We start from the raw sequence: 23678 nt of genomic DNA on the forward strand, positions 1-23678 counted from the left end.
CTTAATTTTGGCCAGAAAATTCACTAAACATTATCCTGCTGCTTATATTATTCACTAGACACTGTACAGCCTCTCAGCTTTTAGTACGTGGATGATGATGCAAGGAGGAAACAAGGTGCTACCTGTAGGTTCTGAAACCAACAGCTTCAGAGCTACTTCTCATCAGATGAGCTGTGCCTGCCCACAGGCTATCAACTAATACCAGGGGCTCTGGAAAGCAGGACGAAGGTGACAAATGCATTGCTTGTAAGGAAAGGGCACCTAGGAGAAGGAATGATACAAATAAGACCAGAGAGCTGGAGAACTGAAAGGTATAATCTGTACATGAGTTACTGCAGAGAGACAAGTAATTGGTAAGAAGTTTAAACAGCTGCATCTGCTCTTATCAAAAATACAAACAAAAAAACCCAACCACCCAGTAGTTCTGCTACAGGTAGTTCCATAAATAGAGTTCTATAAAAAGACATGAAGGTTAGAACTGGACTCCCTTGCTTTCTAAGCTCCTGCTGCAATAGAGGAGCCAGGTGCGGCTGGATCCAGCCCTGTGCGTGTCACAGCTCAGACTGGGCAGCCCAGGGAGATGAGGACTGAACCCCCTTGCTTTCTAGACTTCCTTCAGAGAGGAGCCAGGAGTGGCTGGGCCCAAAATCCTTCTCTCAGACCTGGTCTCTTCCCAGAGAGAGTAAATGTATCATGGTCCGAGTAAAAGCTCGATTGTCCGATCCCCCTTGATCAGGTTAAGGTGCAGTGACACACAAGGTCTGTTTGTAACAAATAACACATTCATTACACTAGTAGGAGTTAATATTGAACAACCTAAACAAAACCACCCGCATATATACATTCAGTAAGGAAAAGGGGATGAGAAGAAAAAGGTGAGAGGAAGGGGGGGCGAGAGATAGAGAGATGAAGAGGACAGGAGAATCACCGGCTCTGGATCCAGCGATGTTGGTCCAGCCAGCGGGGGAGGGTTGGTGTCCATGGTCAGCATTGATGAAACTCCCCCAGCCCACCATTGCAGCCCCCTATTTTATAGGCCTGGAATCTTGATTTCATAATCTTGATTTCTGTGATTGAGCTATACATGTGTGAGCAGCTGGAGTGGACCTGCCCCCTCCGCCCCTGATCATGTCGTTATCTCAGTCCTTGTCTCCTCTGCAGGCCCGAGGCCCAGGCAGGCCCTTCCTGCAGCCTCCCTCCTCCGGGCAGCCGTTTGGGATGCATGTGAGCAGGGGCTACCATGGGGCTTCGGTACCATTTCCCAAAGTAGGTCCGGAGGGCTGGTCCCTCACACAAGAGAGTAAAAAATGTTACTTAGAACTGCTAGATCAAGCTAGTTACATAGTAGCACATATACCTATGAACAAAACAAGGGAAGATGAAGCTTTATGCTCAGTGTCATGATTGCTGTGACTTTTGGAATACCCTTCGGAAGCCTCAAAGAAAACTATGTAACTATTCTCTTCAACATCTCTGTAATGTTAGGAGCCCTGGTAATTCTAGAGAATGCAAGGATAAATGTTCTACAGCAGTAACTTTACTTTTCATCTGCAGATGCACTTAAAAGGGATGTAAAATATCAAGAGATTTCCTTATGAAATGCCTTGGGAATCTCGGTGCCTTGATATGCTCTGCTGCTCCCTTTACCAACTGCTTGGTTGTCCCTATTAACCATGAACTGGGGGCACTTCATTCCCCCTACTTTACCCCCCCAGCTTCAACTCTGCTCCCCTGTGGCAGCCTCCTCATGATGCTGTCCCCCCGGCCTTGCTAACCTCCCTATTTCAGTGTGTCAGCTGTTCCAGAGCAAAGGCACAATGCAAGCCTGGAACACACCAACTGCTACCTTCCAAGAGGAATTTTTCCAAAGATCTGCTGACAATGATGAAAGTTTAGTTTGCTACCTCTTCCAAAAGCAGAGATTGTGTTACCACTTCTCTGCATTTTTCCCTTCTGATTTTTAGAGTGGTTTCTCAGTACTGCCTACAGCATTTACTGGCATTTTGGAATTAAACAATTGTGGCATTTAGACACTTATTTTCAATCCCAGTCGAGTTTGAGATCCTGCAGGCCTAGCCCCTCACCCTTTTAAATGCTACTTCATTTTAGCTCCTTCCCTCTCTTAGCATATTAATTGACTCATTCTAGGCTTAAATATGTCCTCCAACCAAAAGTGAGGTTAGCACCAGTGTTCAGCACCTCTAAAACTACTTTTAAGGCTGACAAGTAGAAGAAAGCAGTAGTCTAGAGTATTTTACAAATGGACAGGAAAATCTTACTATGAACAATCTCTCCTCACAGCCAGACTCAAATTTTAGGAAGGAGTTAAAAGAATTTACATTGTGTAACTGCTCATCTGAAAAAGAGTCTGATGCCAAGACTACAGAATCAGCCTTACGTAACCCATTTTAATATTGCAGCTGGATAGGAAATGGGAACATTCCAGTTTGGTCAGCAGGTTCACTACAGACCTTGTTGATTAAAAAAGGGACACTAGGTATGTTAAGGTACAATTTCTGCAAGATTTCAGGGAAGGATAAAGGTAAGTTTCAGGAGCCTGAAAATTTACTTGTTACCTTTTTATGTACATTACAGGACTCTGCCCTTGGAATGCTATTTGCTCAACTACAGTAACTGCCACCATTTCTCTTCAGCAGTTCACCTGTAGCCAGCCCATCTGCAATGGCATCCATCTGGACATTTTTCATCCTCTAATGACTAATGCAAGTCACTCTTCTCCACAATCCCCTGCTCTCTACAAACACATACAGTAAATCCCCCCTGACCAACACCACTGGTTTTTCTGTTTGTTAGTGCTGGATTTGAGAGGAGAGGCTGATACACCTAGAATTCAAGTTGTTATTTCTTTAAGTAAGACAGAACTATTCTTATTTGACATGTCAACCCAAGTGTGAAGTGAAAAGATTGCTGTAATCAGTTCTCAGACTGTAACATTACATGTACTGTTCTGTTTTGAGAACTGCTGTGCCCATTTTTCAAATCCAAAACTACAGTAAGATACCAAAGAAAAAAAACTCAATCACTTAAGTATTCTTACATTCTAAATTACCCACTTCTTTCATCCTGCCATTGCCTTGTCCAAATATTTTATGAACTGTAATTTACAACAGAAAAAGTACAGAAGGGGAATGTGCTCAGTAGCAGTTAGTAGTTCTGACCTTGCTCAAAGAAGGCAGTAACTAGGACAGAAAGTTTAGGGAGGACTGCCAGCTCCTTCCTCCCAGGTCACAATGTTGACTGTTTTGCCATGCAGATGTTTCTGGTAATAAAGTGCAAAGGCAAAGACTGCCAGAGAAGACTTCTAGTCCTCCCCACAGCATCTCTACCTTTGCCAGGCTGTTGATGAACACATGCCAGGAAACAGTGACATAAATGGCTAAGGCATCCCTGCTTTTAATTAACCATATATCACAGGGGGATGGACAGTGCTTGAAACACTGAGAAGTAGGTAAATGTTTGCCTGTAATTACACAGGATTGACAGGTTTGAACCCAGTAATTCAGAAGGTTTCTTTCCTGATCACAGAAGCAAAGCAGTTAAAGGGGTTTCCAGCAAAGTCCTGAAATTAAGAAAGACACATGGAATACCGTAAGTAGTATGATTTGATAGAGTCTTCTCCCCAGCACTCTCCTGCTTTGGCTATGTTGAGTAAATAGAAATTTGTATGAAGGACTCCCAGAAAAAAAAGACCCTCTAACAGAACTAGTATTTCCAGTTAGAAGCAATGGGACTGGGGGACACAGAAAATTCTTCCAGGCATCCAACAACAAGAGCCAAGAATTATAAAAATATTACTTACTACACATTAGGGTTGTCCCAGCAACACAAAAATAACCATAACATTATAAAGAGAGGAAAAAAAAGCAGCACTAAAATCTTACAATGACAACCTTTCTTCCATAGCACTGCTTCCATTTCAGTTGACATTACCTCCATTGCAATGGACTACGCCCAATTTTCAGATAAGGGAGGATAGCACAGCACAGCTCCCTTTCTTTTGGAGGCGTTACTGTTTTGTGCAACACAGAACTCTGAGTGTGCAGCGATCCTTTTCTATGTTACAGTAAGAAAGGGGCTTCAACTCAACCAAAATAAAGACTTATCTAAATAGCTTTCCTTTTCACCCCTGTACCCTTACAGCACATGCACTAGAGGACGTATTTTCCTGCACTAGGGCTTACTGCTGGATTTACATATCCATGTGTATTCTTATGTGAAGTGCAGGTATTCCTTGGCATTCTTGACCCAACCCAGCAAGGCTTGGCTACGCAGCACTTTCCAGGCTTCTTGATAATTCAGTGCAGCTTCCTTGTAGTCCCAGTAGGTTTCTAGAGTCTTCATCCTGACAGAAAATGCACAATAACAAACACATTTTTATTATCCTATTGAATGCAAAGTCACAAAATTAAAAAAGTAATCAAGTATCTAAGGACATGAGGATGCCCTATGAGCTCTTTCATGCTACTAAGTGAAACTCCCTTGTGCTTCTAGGGATACTTGTAGGGGCCCAGGCCCTGAGGCTCTTGTATCTAGACATCTCAGCAGTCTTACAAAAGGAAGCAAAACAACTCCTCTACCATGCTTCATACACTCTCTTCATCAACAGAAGAGTTAAGTGTTTGACTATGTGACAATAGGTTACAGAAAGCTTCCACAATAGCAAAAAATGTTGAAGCAAAGCAGAAAAGGTGGCTAGAGATAGGTGCTTTGAATTGGGTAGAAAGAGCCTTGTTCTGCTCTAGGAATGGATACGATTGTTGGCTGGAAGGGAAGGGGATAAGGATGAACAGGACAGTTTTTCTTTCTTTTCCAACACAAGTAATAGGGAAGAGTGAGACAAATTATATTTTTTTATCTTCTCCCTAAAGCAAAAGAGCCTTAGCAGTTTTGGTGCTCTGTTCTCCTTCAGGTTCCTCACAATCTCAGCAGAACTACTGGTCACTCTGCCCAGGGCATTGTACATTCATTTTCAAAATAGGGAAATTCAGGTCTACAGTATCCAAATGCAAGTGCCTCTAGGACAATTTCATCGAGACTTTTTTCCTCTCCTTGCATTATTTTCCCAGCCTCTTTCATCTTCCTTTGCCAAACAGTCTATCAGCCATGTGTAGAACATAATGTTTATACATTCAACCCAACATGAAGGGAAGATCATAGGCAACACAACCTTCATCAAGAAGAAAAGTCAAACTATTACTGGGACTCTTACCCAAAATGTCTGAGAACCACTGCACTCACTTCCAGAACAGGCTGCATTGCTCAAAGGCTACACTGATCACCACCACCCCAACCCTGCCAAAACCCCCCAACAACGTAACAACAGACCATTAGGAGCTGTATTTCACCCATTTGACATTCTGCTGTAAATGTATTTCTAGAACATTCTGACAAGCATAGAAAGCCATGACACATCATCTATCCTTCAGATCTTAGGTTCAGAAAGTGCAAGAGTGGAGAACCTGTCTATGCCATGGCTGAACACAGGAGAGGCATACTGTCTTAAAAACCTGCCTGCACTCTTGTCACAGCTAATCCATTTTGCTTTCTTTACTTCTGTCACATTAATCAAACTGTGAAACTAAGCTCCAAGTTGCTGCTGTGAAAAGTTCCATGGAAGGGCTCACTGCAAGTCTCCTCCACCTGGCCAGGGGAACCCCACTATCAGTGGTGGGATCACGGTTCAGGAGCACCACTGAACAGGCACAAGAACAACAACTTATCTGCATAAGCAGCATTCAGGAAACAACACAGGCCAACCCCACCACAACCAGCTCCAAATCCCTAGCACAGGCAAGCTGCTACTCTCCAGCATGTACCTCAGACACGGTACAAACAACCTGCACCTTCTCCTCCATCTCAAAACCATTCTCTGGGGAGCAATATGCCTGCTTACACTCAAGGATAAAGACCAAAGAAACACTCCTATGCTAGCACCCTTCTTGCACTTACAAGTACATCCTATGGATTTGTTTAAGGCTTTGATCCTGTCTTTCTTCACTGTAAATGCATCTAATGACTTACATTTGTCCTTTGTCATATATACAATAGCTAACATCAGATGATGTTTGCATCTTCAAAACACAGCTACTTGTACTTATGAGGGTCACATTTAGCATGGTCACAGATCAAAAAAGAATTACACAACACAGATTTTTAGACTGGCTCAATCTTGTTCAATGTGAAACAGCTGTTTTCTTTGCATTTGCTGTGGAGGCACATACACAGATATAGATCCAGAAAACAGAGCTAGCTAGCTAGCTAGCTATATTCCACCTGCCAAGAAGACAAGAGAAAGACTCCAATGTCTAGCTCTTCTTTATTTCTTCCTTGCTATAGACTGCACTTCTTCCCAAATCAGTGGCTCTTCCAACACATATCTGGCAGTCTGGTCCAATTTAACTAAAACACACATGGGATTTTCTAACCTAGATTATTCCAGCAGAACTTTGTTTGGAAACTGTTCCAGTAGACAGTAAGGGAAACCACAGCTAGCACAAAAGCAGTAGAGACAGTAAGGAGCAGCTCAGTATTTTCACCCCACAGTGGCAGCTACCACAGCACACGAGACCACATCCTGTAGTGAGGACTCATTCTCTAAGGAGTCAACCTCACTACAGGATTTAACAGTGGATGCAACCCAAAGCTGCATTTTTAAAGAGCTTTCTCAAAGAACTGCCAAAATCAAACAGATTTATTCAATTCATGCTTGACTTCTGCATTATGCTTCTAAGAAATTTTCAACATATATTTGGAAAAAATGCTTTCAAAGTACATTGCATCTGGCTAAAAACCTCACATGATTTCAGTGTATCTCAGCTTTGGTTGGGTCATTAAGGCTTTAAGAATTAGTAATGAAGAACCAGTGATTTTTTTTTGGCAGAAGTGAACACTAGTTGGCTGCCCCAAGCAAACTTCAGTACAATCATACTATCTCCAGCCTAACCAGGTCTGCCTGACTGCATTCCTTTCATGATTTCCCTTTACTATTTCAGTCTTGCTCCTACACTACTGTGTAAGAGACAGAGTGATTCTGATGGCTGAATCACAAGAAACATGAGAGGTGATCCACAGATTTCCTTCTGATAGGTATGGTGCTCTTGGAAGCACTACACAAATCACTACAGATGACTATAATGCTTGGAAACATTCACATGCTCAGCCAGGTGCAAAGCTGAGCAGAAACGGGCTCACAAGCAAGGCAGACTGCAAATAAAAGCAAGACACTGCTGCAATACTTTCTTCTCAGCAACAAACTCTACCTTTAACCCCATATTCCGTTTCAAACATTTACATTCAACCATAACAAGCGTTTGAGATTACAGGCATCTTATTAATGGAAAATGCTGACATAAGCACAAGGCATCAACCAAAACATTACTGGTACAAAAATTAATTAATTGCATCTAAAAGGGCAAAAGCTTATACAATTTCAAAATACAAAAATCTGCTGTGAATCCATAATGAGAGGGAGCAAGGAAACAATGCTTGGCCTGATTCTATAAGTATCTTCTGCAAGGCTTCCAATAAAATGCACTCATTGCAGACAACCTTTGTGATTGCCACCAATTGCTAAGAACAGAGCAAAGTCACCAAGTGAGCTAACTCAATGGGAGAGTTCTACTGAAATACAATATGTTTTAACAGTAATGTAAGGTTTTGCAGGATTTGGAAGACTGCTACTGCATTGGTATGCCTAGCTTGGGAGACCAAATTTTCAAAATGTTCTTGGGAAAATGGAAAATTAGCTTTGTGGCTTTTTCTAGTGTCGTCTGAGATGGGGAACAAACAAATCACACAGAAGAAAAGATGCAGAAGATCAACAGTCATTAAAAAAAGAATAATCAAGTCTTGAGAGAATTATGATGGGTAAGTACTTTCATGGAGCAGAAAATGCTACTTAATAAAAGGGTCTCCAATCTAAGAAAGATCTAACAAGCTTCTGTAATGTGCAGTATAGAAATTACATTCTTAGTCAGATCAGAGGACCTCACTGTCCCACAGGCTTCTCTGCAGTGTTAGGACCATCACAGGAATTGTTTAATGTACAAACTTGAAAAAGAAGATTGAAAAGGGACTAGAAAACAGCAACAAAAATCTTGCCTAATGTGCTTGGTTTGGGTTGTTTGTTTTTAACTGGAGGAACAGCACTAACAGTGAAATGCACCCATCCCAGGACAGTTACTTCCATTAGGCTGACACTTCCTTACAATCACCCTCAGTCACTCCAGCAGGGAAGATATGGTGATCACCTGGCAGAAACCATTTGTTTTTCACAAACGAACACTGGCAAGAAATCTTAAACATGAACCCCAAGTAAAGGTTCTATACTATAGTTTAGATATTTAAATCTTTAAGCTACCCAAAGTCCTCACACTCCTCTGTACAACAGCCCACCCCCTTCAATTAGGAACTGTTACTGGACCTGGAATCATCCATCCTGCAGACTGAACAGGAAGGAGGAAGAAAGCACCACCTTAATTGTGAAGGCTTCTAACTGCAATTTCAGAGAAAAGGGAATTTGTCCTCCATTTAACAAGCCCAGCAAGAAACTCAGGACAGGTTCACGTTACAAAGTCTCCCTTCAATTCAGACAAAAGGGCTGCACAGCCAGCCACACCTTGCACAAACAGCAATGCTTGGTGACTGTACAGGGGATTCCACTGTGTGACAAAAGAAGTCTTTGCTTCCTCAGGTGATGAAAAAAACATTCTTTTTTTTTCCACAAGGAGGGAAAAAAACACAACAATGCAAAACCTCCTTTGCCATATTGCCACCAAGTGATCTGCAAACAATAATACTACTGCAGAGGTTTTTACATAACAGTTCAGATTAACAATGGCACAACGCTGCCCAGTGGTGTGACATCTTTCCTTTGACAGCAAGCACAGAAAACATGAAAAGCAAATAATAATAATGTAAGAATGGATTTATGTATCAACAATTCCAAAACATTAACAGAAAGTAACACGTGAGAGGGCGTCAACAAGAGAGGATAAAGTATGGCAGCTGGAGGTAAGAGGTTCTAAAGAAACTAGTAGCATTTTCCATAGTCTAGCTAGAGAGATGAGTGAGAATTTAAGTGATGCACAGAAGACAGAGATCACAGAAATTATCAGAAAGGAAGAAGGAAAGTGTGGCTGCACAATACAGCTCTATTTGGTTCAAGGCGAAGAAGTAGCTCATGGCAGCCAAACACCACCTTCTCACAGTCTCAGCCAAAAGCAAATAAAATAAACCCTGAGCTAAACTGCTCAGTGTTATACTTAGCATCTTGACGAAGCTTCACCACTATGAGTTGGTAAACCTGCCTTTTAGATGAGCCAGCAAAGTTCTGCACTCAGTAGGCTGTCTACCTGTTCCAATTTAACAGTGTCCTCCCTGATTCTCTGGACATAACTGACAAATGAAAGAGAAAGGAAGATACAAAATGCAAGAGAAGCAGCTTCAGACAGAGGAAATAAGAAAACAAAAGAACATCTGAGCCAGTACACTAGTTCCACATAAAGCACTTTGATTGCCCCAGTATCCTGGGTCTGACAGGGGACAACAGTAGATGCAGAGCTAAGGTAAAGAATGCTCCTGGTCCTTGTGTGCCCTATACTACCAAGACAAACTGTTTTGCCAATTTAAAAGGACTACAGAATGACATTCCCTTGATGGAACAGAAAGGATGGGCGGAAGGGGACCAAAAAGTGGACCACTAAAAGGCAGACCGGGAACTTACGGGCAAAGTGGGAAAAGGAAACTGGGTGACGGTGTAGCACTAGAGCCAACCACTTGTGGGAGAAGACAATGAGATACATTTGAATGGGAAGAAAATACAGAACTGAGTAACAGTTCAATATACAAAGTTCAGAGGAAGCTATTTGAGAGCATGAGATTTCTTACTGAAGTCCAGACTACAAGGAGGAAAGGAAGAAAAAGAAAACACATCAGAATATTGTGTAGGAAGGGAAAGGGAAGAAACAACAAAGGCACTTTTAATATTGCTTTTAAAGTAAAAAACAGGACAAACAAAAACTTCAAAAGGAAAGCAACTGGACAACCTGACTGGTGAGTTAGGACTTCTACTGAACAGAGTTTTTGCAGCCTAAAAATGATGCCACATCTGCCAATCAGCTGGATGTTGTCACACAAAGTCCAGACAGAAAAGCAGTAGAGGGCAAAAAAGTCAAAGGAAATTACAAAGCCACTGGAGTCTAGAAAAGCCCTGAGGTGAAGCAGCTTTATGTATGCAGCACATGATCAGCACAATGAGTCACCTACCCAGCAATGCACCAGCTCACATTCTATTCCAAGGAAATTACGATGGCTAAACAAGTGAGGACAAACTACCATGCAAAAGAGGCTAGTAATTTGAAACTGAATTAAGGAGAAAGTGTCACTCTATATCTAGATCCAGCTGAAACCATTTCAGCAATAGCATGGCTCACGTTGACATCAGAACTTTATAACAGTCATGAGACACTTCTACAGAGACAGGGTAACTCCAGTCTTTACTCCACAGAATTCAAAAGGAAACAAAATCTAATTATTAGGATCCAGGGTGTGCTTACTTCGCCCAAGTTCTTCTCATCTACTCTCTTGGTACCCTGAAAGGCAGGAATGACCCATCTCCCCTAATTCTAGCCACACAGACCTCCTACTGCTTTTGCACAGGTTCTATTGTCTGTTTTAGATTTCCAGGAGCCGATTCAGCTCATTTTCCAATAGGAAACAAGGAAATTGTTTTCTGCCATAATAGCTAGTTGAACTGGCTCACCATGAGGTTGGAGAAGTGCTGCTGATAAAAGGGAGAAAATGGGAATCTACAAGCAGTAGCAGCAGAGACTGCTGCAAGGCCATCCTCATCAGTAGCTGAAAGCAGTGAAGTAAGTTAAATACTTGGTACAACTGCATCCCAGAGCTGGTAAAATCATACCTGGAAATATGTCTAAAATAAAATAAACTTTCCAAGACCTTGGATTTGGAACCTTCTACATCTCTCAGAATCATGAAGCCAAAGAGAGAGATAAGTTTGTCTATATATGCAACTATGCCCTGCTCTGTAGTAGCTATTTGGGCTGAAAGACCATAAAATAAATCAATGCACATAATGCAATGTCAGACTGGATGATTACTGTGAGAAGCTCCAGTCTGATAAACCAAACCTTATTCTAATAATGTAAAATAAACCTCCAAGCATGGCTTCCTCAAACAAAAGCTTATTTCTGTTCTTTCTAGAAAATCTCCATCTATGTCATACATGCATTGCAGAAAGAACCCTCCCTAAACACCATTTCACCTTTTGAGCTCTTTCTCCATCATACACTCAGATGAAAAAAAGATTTTCATTACTCCAACTCCTCCTTCTTGTGAAACAAAATAAATGGCATTTGATAGAATTACTAAACATCAACCAGGTATCAATAACCCGACAATAATTTTGAGATGGCGGTTTGAATGCCACCAAGGGTACAGTGCTGCAGGCAGATGATCTAACATCTCATGTTTTCAAAGAAGATACTACTTCATCCTCTCATCTCCCTATTCACTCCTTCTTTCCCAGTCACTGTCACTTTCAGACAGGACGACTTTAACTCGGAAAAAAAACAACCCAAAACGTCGTTTTCTGCCAAGACAGAAAGCAGAAAAGGCTTACAGATCTAGGGCAAGAGAGGGCCAAGGCTCCATTGATCAGGAACAGAGTTTACCCTTTTGAAAAGTAGTAAGCCTTCAGAAGGGATGAGCTGCCCCAAATTCTTACCTTAATTTCAAACAAGCCACCTGAAAATTCTTCTATCATGAATACAGGAGATGCAATAGCTAATTCTCAAAGGAGGTGATTGAAAAGAAAGACCCAAAAGAGAGTCTTTCTAACCCCTGAAGCACATGCCATATTTTTCAAGTACCAAATCTTAACAATTAACTTCTCTAAAGTGAAACTCCTGAGCAGATTCTGGTACCATCACAGTATTACTGAGTTTAATTAAGATAAACTCTCTCTTTTAAATATAACTAAAATTTCTTTACCGGAGAGTGTCTGGTAGATCCTCCTCTGAAATGCTTGCCACCAGCATTTGGAATGCATGGAAGAGTTCCACTTTACAGATCTTGGATCTGATGAAAAAAAAAAAAAAATAAATCAGAAACTCAGACGGAAAAAAGAAATTTAAAAATGTACGTCCAGTTACAGCTCACAGTAGCACATCACAGCTGAACATTTTTTATTTACATTCTCAAGGAATGTAGTAATTTCTCCACAATTTAACTTTTCCTACCCCATCTGAACTGCCCACCTATCTGCCTTTTCCCTTAGTTTTAAGTATTATGTTGATGAAGAGCTGCATTGCCCCCACCTCGCCATCTGTGCAGGGCTGCACCATCATCAGCTCACACCTACAGCCAGGCTGAGCCAGGAGGACTCCAAAGGCTTATTGAAACTTTGTATTGCCCAGAACAAATTAAAGAAGTATATGGAACAATGTTGTCCTTTTCACAATGGCAACATTTGGACACAATCAACAACAACTGCAGGGCAGTTAAATACTAAGAGGCTCATTTAAAAAAAAAAAAAAAAAGTGACTCAAAGTTTGAAAGGACTTTTGAAGATACCATATATATTTCTGTCAGCTTTAAGACCTTTACTTCCCCCCAGAAGAGATGCTAATAAGGCATGGTTTGTTTTTGAAAGCCCCAGCTATTTTCTATATTTAAATAAATTCTCTTCATGCACTTGTTTTCACAGTGACTGATTCCAGTTCTCCAACATGTGCAGCTGATTCTCTCCAGAAGCATGAAAAAAAAAAAAGTACCATCAAAAAACTTCCTGTTTTGCTATTATGTTGATTAAGGACCCCAACACTGGCATGCAAAGATGTTCTAAAATTTCATCTTCATGTTAATCTGCCCAAGGTTCATACTGTCTTCAGCAGTTTAGCTGATTAGGCATTAACAAAAGCACACACCAGACGTCTACCTAAAAATTCCTTTTAGTCAGTCAGCTTTACCCTTCTAGATATTTAGTGATATCCAGGATATTGAGGGGGGAGAAAACCAAACAACACCATACCACCACTCAACCCTGAGATTCCTTGAGGGGAAAAAAAAAAACACAGGGTAGAAATACAAATATTGTTTAATATTACACAGATGCCCCCAATGAGGCTATAAATTCCTTATTTTCATTACAGAGTTCCTTTTGTGACTGTTTATCACCAAACAGCAAAAATGTACTTATTCCTTGCAATTGTTTTTAATCCTGATTTTCTTAGGAAAGGAGACCTTTGCAACCATGCAGCCCACTCTAGTAACTTGAACGTTTTAGTGAATTGTGAGCATATGTGTAAAACAGAGCAGCATCTCTCAACAATATTTGAGCTTCTACAGTTCTGTGCAAAGCAGCAGCTAGCAGATGGCTCTCAAGTTTCAGAGTCGATACACAAATACTGCCTAACAAATTTAAGCCTACTGAGAAAAGGAGTTTGTTGGTTTGATCTTTCATGTGTCTCCTGGAACAAGTTACTCACTACACACTGAAAGCAAATGTTTTACAGTGCACATAAAGCCTGTCTGAAAAGACACACTAAGTCACCCCAGTCACCTGTGCTAAGAATACCCCAGACACCAATAATGGTCACAAACCACAAAGTTCCTGATCTTCTTTCCACATAAAATTTGGAAATAGTAGGATATACTAGAATAAGCTTAGTCAAGCCAGGTCAAACTTCAAGAAGCTCAGAACATGCAACTCCCAGGCATGTGAATGAATTCTCCACAAGAATTGTTTAAGCTCCATTTATCTTACTCAGCACTGTCAGTATTATCTTCTTTCTCCCAGAAAGGCTGGGAAAAATTAACAGTATGACCACTGATAAATCTGTAGCATAAGCAGCCAACAACCAAAACATCAGCCCAACACTCAAACTGAACTTTCAGAGACCAATTACCATTTTGGTTACTTCATCTAAACTGAGGGAAGTGTTGAGAGATGGAGAAATTTGTCTCCAGATGTTTACAGTTCCTCTCAACCACAAGAAAAACATGTAACTGTTTCATTAAACATTAATAGTTGTTAGAAGATTATCATGTCTCCTAAAGAGCACAATGTCAAGATGACAATTGGAAAGGTGATGTTTTGTGTTAGGAATCTGATGCAAGCAGTTAATAACATTTTCAAACTTTAAGGCAGAGACCCACATTTCAAAGCAACACATCAAACAATAATACATCCAGATCAGCTGGTGTGACTCTTACAAAAAATAAATCTCTAAAAAGAGGACCTGCAACACAGACATCTGCTTCACAGTCATCAACCCAAAAGATACAAAGCAAACATTTTGCTAACTTCACCAATAAACGAGATGTATTTTAATAAAAATGTATCATAGTCCCACATCACCATTACCAACAACGCTCTCTTTAATCAACAGTGACAAAGAAGAAATAGGATGAACTTGATAGGCCTCATTTGACTTGCCATGCCATCTCCCCTCCTCCCCCTCACACAGTGATTCCTTCCCCACTCCCTACCTTTCCCCCTTTCCCTTAATTTCTTTCAGCCCTGACTATGCCCTGCCCTTCACCTGAGCTGAGAGAAGTGTGTATGCTAACACCCAAGACACATGCATCCACATGTCACAACATTCTCACACCTGCTCTGAGGGCTCCCAATCCCCTTCTTTGTTGTTCCCTGCCGGAAGCCATCTGAGGTGACATCCAGAGGCTGCTCAGGAACAGCACTCCAACTGATAGCTGTAGAAGATAGGATTATGAACAAGGGAGATGCTCTCATCACAAAAGCATAACTTAACAGTTCCTTTTATTCTCTTTGTTCACTATATTTGTATAATTCTATATGTATCATTCTATTTGTACTCTAAATAGTTCTTTCTGTGATTGAGAACTGACAACTGACACGTAACAAGTATCTGTAGACTTCACTTGAAAAATGTAATTAGCTAGTAGCAATATAAAAATAAGTTGTTGGAAGAGACAGCAAGTGCTAATGACCTTATCCTTTACATTAGCATCTTAGACTGTAAACTTAGTCATGCTGAAACTCTGCATGCCACACTTTATAAATTTATAAATAACTGGCAAAGCATCAGTAGCATGTTAACAGAAACAAACTGATGGACGTGCCCAATCTGTCCCTCCACAGCCTAACAACTGTTAACTTCTACTGCATTAAGACAACTTTTGTTCGCTAAGTTCTCCCATTTCTCTGTGTTCCCAAGAGACAAAACAGTGGCACATGCATTAACTCTAAAGACAATTTTCACAGCTTCTCTCCTCCACTATCACATCTTGCTGTTCAAGATGTTAAAAACCTACATGTTTTAAAGCATACTTTGGAGAGTGGTTACATTAATCACATTCATATTAGGATTCAGCTGTACACTGCAACTGTCGTGTTCCAAGTGTAAATTGTACTTGCTTTGCAATTTAGGTAAAATCATCTAGCAAATTAAAATCCTGTGTAATGTCAAATAACATTACATACATACAAGTCATATTAAACACTAAACCCCCCACATGTGCAGTATCTAAAACCCCCTGGTCAGAGGACATGAGATTTTGGCAAGATAAAAATTTACTTAAAATTGAAAATGTTTTCCATTATTTAATTTATTCTTAGTTATCACAAACTTCAAAATACTAAGCAGAACACATTTTTCTTTTTAGAAATATCATTTGAAATGTTCCTGACAAGCATATTTCAATACTCAGTGTAACCATCTTGAATGCAGAGTTTGTTCTGATCTTAATCCCTTCAAGAGAAAAAAATCAACCTGACATAGTTAATATATGCAAACAAATGTGATAAAGCTTCACTCATCTTATTACCCGAGTAACTGTACAGAAAAAAAAGCATACACAGGAATCTGGTCACAGCTGGCTTCAGGTCTTCTTCGCTAAGTGAACTGGCACCATTTTTCAATGATGGATTTTGTTTCCTATCTCAGAGAATCAAAATATTTTCCTCAAACTTAGTGAACCGGAATTCCATTAAGGAACCCTTTGTTTCCATTCTATTTTATCATCAGCTCTACTGTAACAGAGTAACTTCAAGTGCCAGTTACGCCAGAAAAGTATGCAACAGCAGAAGGCAGGCACGTCCGAGTTTAAAGACACTGCTTAACCATACACATACAATGGCAGTTCCATTGTGCGGGTTTTTTGCCCAAACAAGACCACGTTGCTAAATCACAACATGACTTGCATGTTCTTTCACCACCATGACAAAAAAAATGCAATGTCCAAAACATCTATCAATTAAACATTTACACTATACTACTCTGCATTCTTTCTAGGCTCACAGATTTCTGGAGCAACCAGAAGCAAACTCTGCATGGCAAGTCTGCCAGTCATTATCAAGCAGAATGCAAAACTAACTGAAACACAAGTCTTTTAACATTTTTGTTCTCTTGTTACCCTCAGAACTTTTGCTTTAACTGTTTTTTTCTGTCTTTGTTTGGATTATAAATTGCTAATGGTATCAACCAAGTGTTTATTCAGCCTGAAAAATCCCTTCAGGGAACCAGAGGCAGAGCTGAATAATATTAATTATTAACAATTAAGTTCTGGCCTGAAATTAATTTCTTGCTGTAAGTCACACTCTGCCTCTAGCAAACCAGCAAAACCACCTCATTTCTGTTTGGACTTCTGCACACAGTTATGCAGCTAGCCCAAGTTAACTCACCTGCACTACAAGGAACAAGTTTTGTTTTGCTGTTAGTTTGAACTTCCTGCATTGCCTGGCGGCTATGTTCAAATTGAAGATTTGACTGCAGCAGCTTAACCTCCTGAGTAAGAAAACCAGCTGGTAAAAATGAGATGTGCTGACACCTAAAGTAAACATGGAGAAATGCAGGAGATTTTAATTCTGGTCTTCCCAAACAAGCCAATTTTGTGCAACTTCCCTTCATAATCTAAAACACATTACTTTCACCTTAAAACTTAATTAAACTTGAGTTACAGAAGACAGACAAGAGTTTGGGGGGCACTCTTCCCCTTCAAAAAATGATTTATTAAAAAAAAGCATCAGTTTACTAAGACCTTGTCCATCACAGAAAAACTACTACGAATTAATTTTTTAAAAGGACTAGTTAAAATATAGTATAATAATGTACACAGAATAAAAACTGTAATATACTTCTGCAATCACAGTAAAAATATTTACATAGTCAACCGTATTACACTAACAACTGTTTTATGAACCTAAAGGACTATAATAAAAAACCAGAGAGATACTAAACATAATTCCATGTATAATCTCATCTTTGTTACCTTAAATTACCTTTACACATTGAATGGGACTAGGATCATATGAGGAGGAAAAAACCTGCATGTGTTCAAGCATAACAGTATTTACATACAGCAGGAATGAATTAAGACTGAGATTCATACTGTCGGATGTGAGAGTCTGAAAAAGTGCCTGACTTTGCAACCTAAGACTAATGAGGCTGGGCAAATTCTCATCCCGTGTGGTAACAGTGTGAGGGAAGGATCATCTAGTAAACTTCACTGCTAGGTACCTTGAGCTTCCCCTGCTAGTACACCATGACCTCTTTTATAACCACCCTAGAAGGACGCAAGGCTATGAAGGAGTTACCCAACAAAGCCAAACCGGTCTAATAACTGCCTTTTAAAGGGAGTGGTTCAGCTTCCTGGTTTCTTTCTTGCTGTCTTTTCCCTCCACTCTGCCCAGTTCCATTTACTCTCCTCTAGGGCTTGCAGATTCCTTTTCACAGAATCACAGAATGTTGGGGGTTGGAAGGGACCTCCGAAGATCATCGTGTCCAACCCCCCAGCCAGAGCAGGGCCAAAAACTAGGGCAGGTCACTCAGAAAGGCATCCAGACAGGTCTTGAAAGTCTCCAGAGGAGACTCCACAACCTCTCTGGGGAGCCTGTTCCAGTGCTCTGTAACTCTCACAGTAAAGACATTCTTTGGTAACCCATTGTCTCCATACACACTATCTATTTCCAAAGGAGAGCATTTACTTACCTTTCAATAATTGCTCTTTGCATAGCTTCTTGGCTGTATGGACACTTTCCCACTACAACTGCTGACAGATACACTGGATACTGCAGGAAGTGCATCAGAAGAGCTCCTTGGCACCCCAACACGTTCCAGCGAGCCAGTTTATCACTGCAGGACATCGAGCACGTTCTGTCCCCACGACCTGGCTTCACTCGTAGTACACCCACACAGTGATACCCTAACCCAGGTTTTCGGGCATCAGCCAGCTCTCCAGGTACACATTTTGCCCCAGTTCTATGAACATCTGCTACCTTTGGTCTCCCTAAGCCAGTCTCCTTATTAGCTGTTCCCATCTCTGCAGAACGTTCACAGCTGCTTGGACACGTGTCGTCTTCTCGTTGCTGCTGAACATCCAGCTCTTCCATGTTTACAGAAAAAGAACCATCATCATCAGTTTTCATTCTCTTGATTACATGATTACTTGCCATTTTCTCTGGTTTCCTTTTTTCTTCTGGACCCAAATGATCATGGCTACTTCTACACTCTGCTGATTGTGCAGCTGCATCATCTCCAGTCAGTGGCTTAAAAATCTGATTTTCTGGTTCAATAATTGGAATAATGGAAGCATCTCCACCTAGAAGAAAAGAAGTAAAATCAAAATCGGCCAAAAAATGCCTCTCTCATCACTCAATCACACCAGTAACACTACAGCTACTGCTAGCTTTCACAGATTTACACTCAGAAACAAGAACACACATTTCAGACAACATAGCTCTGTACAGTGATGAATCAAACCTTGCTGAAATTTGAGCGGCTCTATGTTTAGTTTTGCATTCTACCTAAGAAATAATTTTAAAAGCAGAACTTAAAACAAAAACTATAAAGTAAAAGGTGTCAGAGGCATTTGATAGACTACAATTGATGCTGAAGACTCACAAGAAAACTAGTCTGATCTAACTAAATCACATAATCCTCAAAAGAATAGTTAAAGAATAACCTGGAAATTTTATTTTGTACACCTAAAACAAAGCAAAGCCTGACAGACACGTGAGAAAAGGGCAGCCAGGGAATTATTCTTGCTATTAGATCAGAAGATGTAGATTCCATTCCCATATTGCATTAACAAAGAACACCACCACAGCATATTCTAGCAATGCCATTATGAGAATGTATGGCCCGCTAAATCACTATACGACATGAATATAATGAGACATATTTTGAGTGCTTAGATCACTTTGCTCTGCTAACAGACCAGAAGTTGAAGAACACTCTGGAGCATTTCCTGTGACAATAAAAGAAGTTGCATTCCATTTAACCATAAGTAGCTTTGGGTTGGGTGGATGGTGGTGTTTTGTGCGTTGGATTTTCTTGGCTGTTTTTTTTGAGGGACTTTGGTTTTAATTTGTTGGGTTTGGGGGGGTTCCCTGTCTTGTTTGGCGATTTGGGTTTTTTTATTTGGTTTGTTTCACTTTTGTTTATTTTCTGGCTTGGTTCTTTTGTGTGGGTTTTTTTAGGTTTTAGATTTGGTTTACTGGTTTGCTTTTTTGTAGTGGGGCTTGTTGTGTTGGTTTTCTCAGTTTTTTGTTGTAGTAACTGTGGCAAATGTCAATTAAAAAAAATAAATAAAAATAATCCAAGGAGATAACCTTTAAAGCAAAGCAACCAGGAGATAGGACAGGATGTCTGATGAGTGTATGTTAGTTTCTGGAAAATAAAATAGTAGCTATGATTGTTTGAAGAAAAAGTGAAGCATTCTACTACATAATGAGCAAAATATCAGATTTATTGAGCTCTCCTAACTTACACCCAGCAAGATAAAATGGTATCTGCAGAGGACCAGACAAGTAGACCTTAGGGCACACACTGATTACATGAGTTATTGCCTCACTCTCACTCCAGACCAATGAGAGACCAAAGAAAAGCAAGGGGGAAGAAAAGATTCTACAGATGGGCGCCATAAAATTGGTTCACACCAGCATACTTACATGGGGTATGACTGGTGAAGAAAACAAATACGGTATTTGGTTTGAGTTTCCATTTCCCAGTTTCAGTTCCTGGAATAAAGATGCTGCATTGCTGATGGGAAGCTGCCAGCCATATCTGATGGAGAAGATACCTGTTAGGCAGAAAGTTTTAATGAAACATTTACTTTGTTTTTGATGCATAGGAAAACAAAAATTAGATGCCCACTAGTTCCTGTTCTTTCCTGATGCAGTCTATGAGAAGCCAGTCAGTTATGCTACTACTTCTTCGTATAGAGACTCTACAAAAATGAGAAAGAAACAAGCTTTTGTGAAGGGGCCTAAACACCATCTAGAAGTGTAAAAATTAGGTTAAACTCCTGCTAACAAAGGGGAAAAATTACTTCTGCTACAGAGAAGTAATACTCTGTCATTACACTCATCCCCAAAGCTGCAAAATCTGGCTATTTCAGCTATATGTCAAACCCACTTGCACCACAACAACCTCAAATGGCACTGAGTAACAGCACGTGAACCATGCCTCACCTCTGGAAGCTCCTTTTGGCCACAATTTCAGCATGACTGTCATTCAGAACATCTCCTAGAGCAATTACCAAATGAGAACAACACACATCATTACTGAAAAGGAGAAAAACTAACAGAATTTGACAGATGACAGTTCTCCAGATTTGTTAGCGTTTAACAGCAGTTAACACTGGTATTATTGCAAGATACTTAAACTTCCAGTCATTACAAAAGGAAGTCAATAGCTTACACAAATTAAGGATAAAAGTCTTCAATCCGCAGCAAATCAGAGACTTGTTAAATATGAAATTTTAACACTTCTGATATCTGAATTCCTCTGAGTTTAATAAACACTGACTTCATTCAAAACCTTCCTGATGTTTGTTCTTAATAGTGAATCTTGATATTCTCAGATAGGAGAATATCATCCAGAAAACGTCAAGTGGTTGGTTAAGCTTTTGGATTAAGTTTCTTGCTGCACTATCTCCTACAGTTTAAAGTATTTTCTTGTAAATAATTCTGGTCTTTAACAGGTTTACACATCTCTTCTTCAAACTTCCTGCAGCATCTGCCTATTGTGACATCTAAATGAACATGACCTGCAGATCAGCTTTTATTTCAGGAACAAGAGGCCATGTAATAGGAGTTCCCCTTAAAAGTTCAAAAAGTTTAAAGTTCAGAAATCCTCTAACAGATAGCCATCGACCTGACCTACCAACCAAGTTAATTTAAAAATAAATTAATGTTATAAGAGGAAAATATTTTCAAAACTTAGGATCACTAAAGAGAAATGACAGAGAGAGGAAAAAGCTTTATTTTTTTCAAGTATTTGAAGCCTTTTTACTTTGACTCAGCCTGAAACTGCTGTACACAAAACTGTTTCTCCTATCTTGCTCTACTCGTGCTCTGAAGCCTTAAAAAGTAGAAAGCCCTGTACCTACATCTTCAAACCACTTTTCCTCCTTGGTCACTTTTTCAGCACAAATTACTAAGGCTTCTCCCCTCTCCAAGGAGAGGAGACACATTCTGAGTAAAACAAGGACATGCAGCGCAAGTCCTACAATAAATGGTAAGAAATGGTAGCTGTGGGAAGTCAGGCATCTATGGCTTACTGTACAAACACTTAAAACTAGCCGCAGAACATACAGTGAGGGAGAAAAAGCCTGTTAGAACCTTTCTGATGGCACCCCTACTCTAACTTCTGCATCAGACCACAATAACACTAGAGTGTTACAAGTGAATGAATAATAATTATTTTGCTTACGTTTTGTTTTGCTTTTAGTTATCAAGACTTAGGGTATGCAGACTCAGGGCCTAAACAACACATTTCCATATATAAAAAGTTTATTCATCTTTCAGTCAGCAAGGACAGCAAACTTTCAGGACAGCCATCCTGGCTGCCTAAGCCCCTCTCTTCTTGACAAGGTAAGGTCTGTCTGCCTTACACTTCTGGCTTCTATCCAGGTATGAGCTCAATGCCTTGGACGTTTTCACTGATTCTATGACTCCCAACAAGAAATAAGGTAGCACAGGGAGTCTGTTCTCGGATTTTACACCATACTTACCAGTTTTTCTCATTTGGTTTTGGCCAATACATTTTGTTCCAGTTCCCATAGCAACAACTTCCTTCTTTACTGAGAAAAGAAACAACATTAACTGAATGAACTATCACCAGAAGCTCTGTTCTCGTACAGTCATTCTGGTAAGAAAACACACAGAACACTGGGCAGAAAGGAAGGTACAGGGAGGCAAACCATGCAGAATTCCAGAAAGGAAACAGTATCAGCTGGAAAACAGAACATAGTAGGCAGAAACACCAGTGTTGGGAAGTCTATGATCCCACAACAGGACTGCCAGCTTAATACTGCATGGAAACTGGCATAGGATTCCTCAAATGTGTAAGAAAGCAGCATGTGATACAATCTGCACAACAACATGGAAGTGCCAATAAGGGAAAAGATGATGATGGCAACATATGCACAAAGCAATAACTCAGTCTGTTAAAGAAGAGCAAACTGAGACCTTTCTAGGATTCTTTCAAATAGTAGCTGAACATGCTTTTGCTAGGGTTTACATTAGGAATTCAGGTCCTGCCTAGATGTTTGCTACTTATTGAATTGCCAAATGCTGGCTTTTATCTTCTCAGTTGCAGTCTGGGAGAACAGCAGTTCACTATAACCCCTTTCCAGACAGGAGCCAGTAAATGCTTTTACTATCAAAAGGGGTAAAGAATCTGGGTGGAAATTGAAATGGGATAGAAAGGGTGTGTACAGTTCTTTTTTTAAAGGCAGCTGGAAAAAAATACAGAAAAAGCAACAAGGAGAGCCATCCCCCCCTCAGCCCCTATTGCCCCAATCCCCACAACTCAATTCTTACCCTGCATATTCCCTGGACTAGCAAGAGCCTCTCTTTGGGTTGCAGACTCTACTTTGACAACAGCTGCCAATGAAGTCCATTCCCTGTTTGGGTCTGGCTTCCCCTGCTTTGGGAGTCTGGTCCTATAATGCAGGTAACACAGCTCAGCAATTTCATCAGCTGACCACATGGCTCCTGATGCAAGTGCAGGTTCTAAACAGAATTTGATTTAATCACAACACGGATTAACAACCCTATCTCTTCAAATCCTACAGCCCTGATCTGCATGACACCTTCCTGCACCAGACTCCAATACCCAAGGCCTGGCTGCATCAGCCCTCTCAGGATTATTTGTAAGAAACGTACTGTATGAAACAAAAACTTTTTTTTTTCTTCCCCCAAGGTGCTAGGAATAAAAAGCAGTTCTGGAAGCCTGAAAGATCAGCAGCAGGTGAGGCTGCTGGCTCCCACCCTGCAGCACGCCGTGCACCGGGCCCCGCGCTGCCCGGACATGCGGGCACGCGGAGCTGCAGAGCCAGGGCAGCCCCGGCCCAGCCCCGCGTCCTACCCGCCCCGCCGGGCCCGCTCCGGCACGTCCCGCCCCGCCAGGCCCGCTCCCGCCCCGCCGGGCCCGCTCCGGCACGTCCCGCCCCGCCGGGCCCGCTCCGGCACGTCCCGGCCCGCTCCGGCACGGCCAGGCCCGCTCCCGCACGTCCCGCACGGCCGGGCCCGCTCCGGCACGGCCAGGCCCGCTCCCGCACGTCCCGCACGGCCGGGCCCGCTCCCGCACGTCCCGCACGGCCCGGCCCGCCAGGCCCGCACCCGCCCCAGCCGCCGCTCAGGCCCCCCG

The 23678-nt window shown here is 41.1% G+C and overlaps 1 protein-coding gene across 5 annotated transcripts; it reads right to left on the reverse strand.

Moving 5' to 3' along the window:
• Nucleotides 1-2388: 2388 nt before the first annotated feature.
• Nucleotides 2389-23669, reverse strand: ADAT1 (adenosine deaminase tRNA specific 1). Of its 5 annotated transcripts, none has more exons than XM_051629890.1 (10): nt 23651-23669; nt 22850-23041; nt 22039-22107; nt 20495-20549; nt 19973-20103; nt 18012-18621; nt 16706-16851; nt 14655-14754; nt 12034-12120; nt 2389-4363 (listed from the first exon to the last, which is right to left on the reverse strand). In XM_051629890.1, exons 2-10 carry the CDS (start codon nt 23016-23018, stop codon nt 4231-4233), a joined length of 1500 nt encoding a protein of 499 aa, XP_051485850.1. In that variant the 5' UTR covers nt 23019-23041; nt 23651-23669; the 3' UTR covers nt 2389-4230. The 5 variants fall into 5 exon arrangements, with proteins under 5 accessions (XP_051485850.1, XP_051485849.1, XP_051485851.1 ...); XM_051629889.1 differs by lacking the exon at nt 23651-23669 and having other exon boundaries at nt 2389-3580; nt 4203-4363; nt 22850-23445; XM_051629891.1 differs by lacking the exon at nt 23651-23669 and having other exon boundaries at nt 22039-22102; nt 22850-22940.
• Between the last annotated feature and the right edge of the window lie 9 nt (nt 23670-23678).

The sequence above is a fragment of the Apus apus genome, chromosome 11 (assembly GCF_020740795.1).
Source record: "Apus apus isolate bApuApu2 chromosome 11, bApuApu2.pri.cur, whole genome shotgun sequence".
NCBI lineage: Eukaryota > Metazoa > Chordata > Aves > Apodiformes > Apodidae > Apus > Apus apus.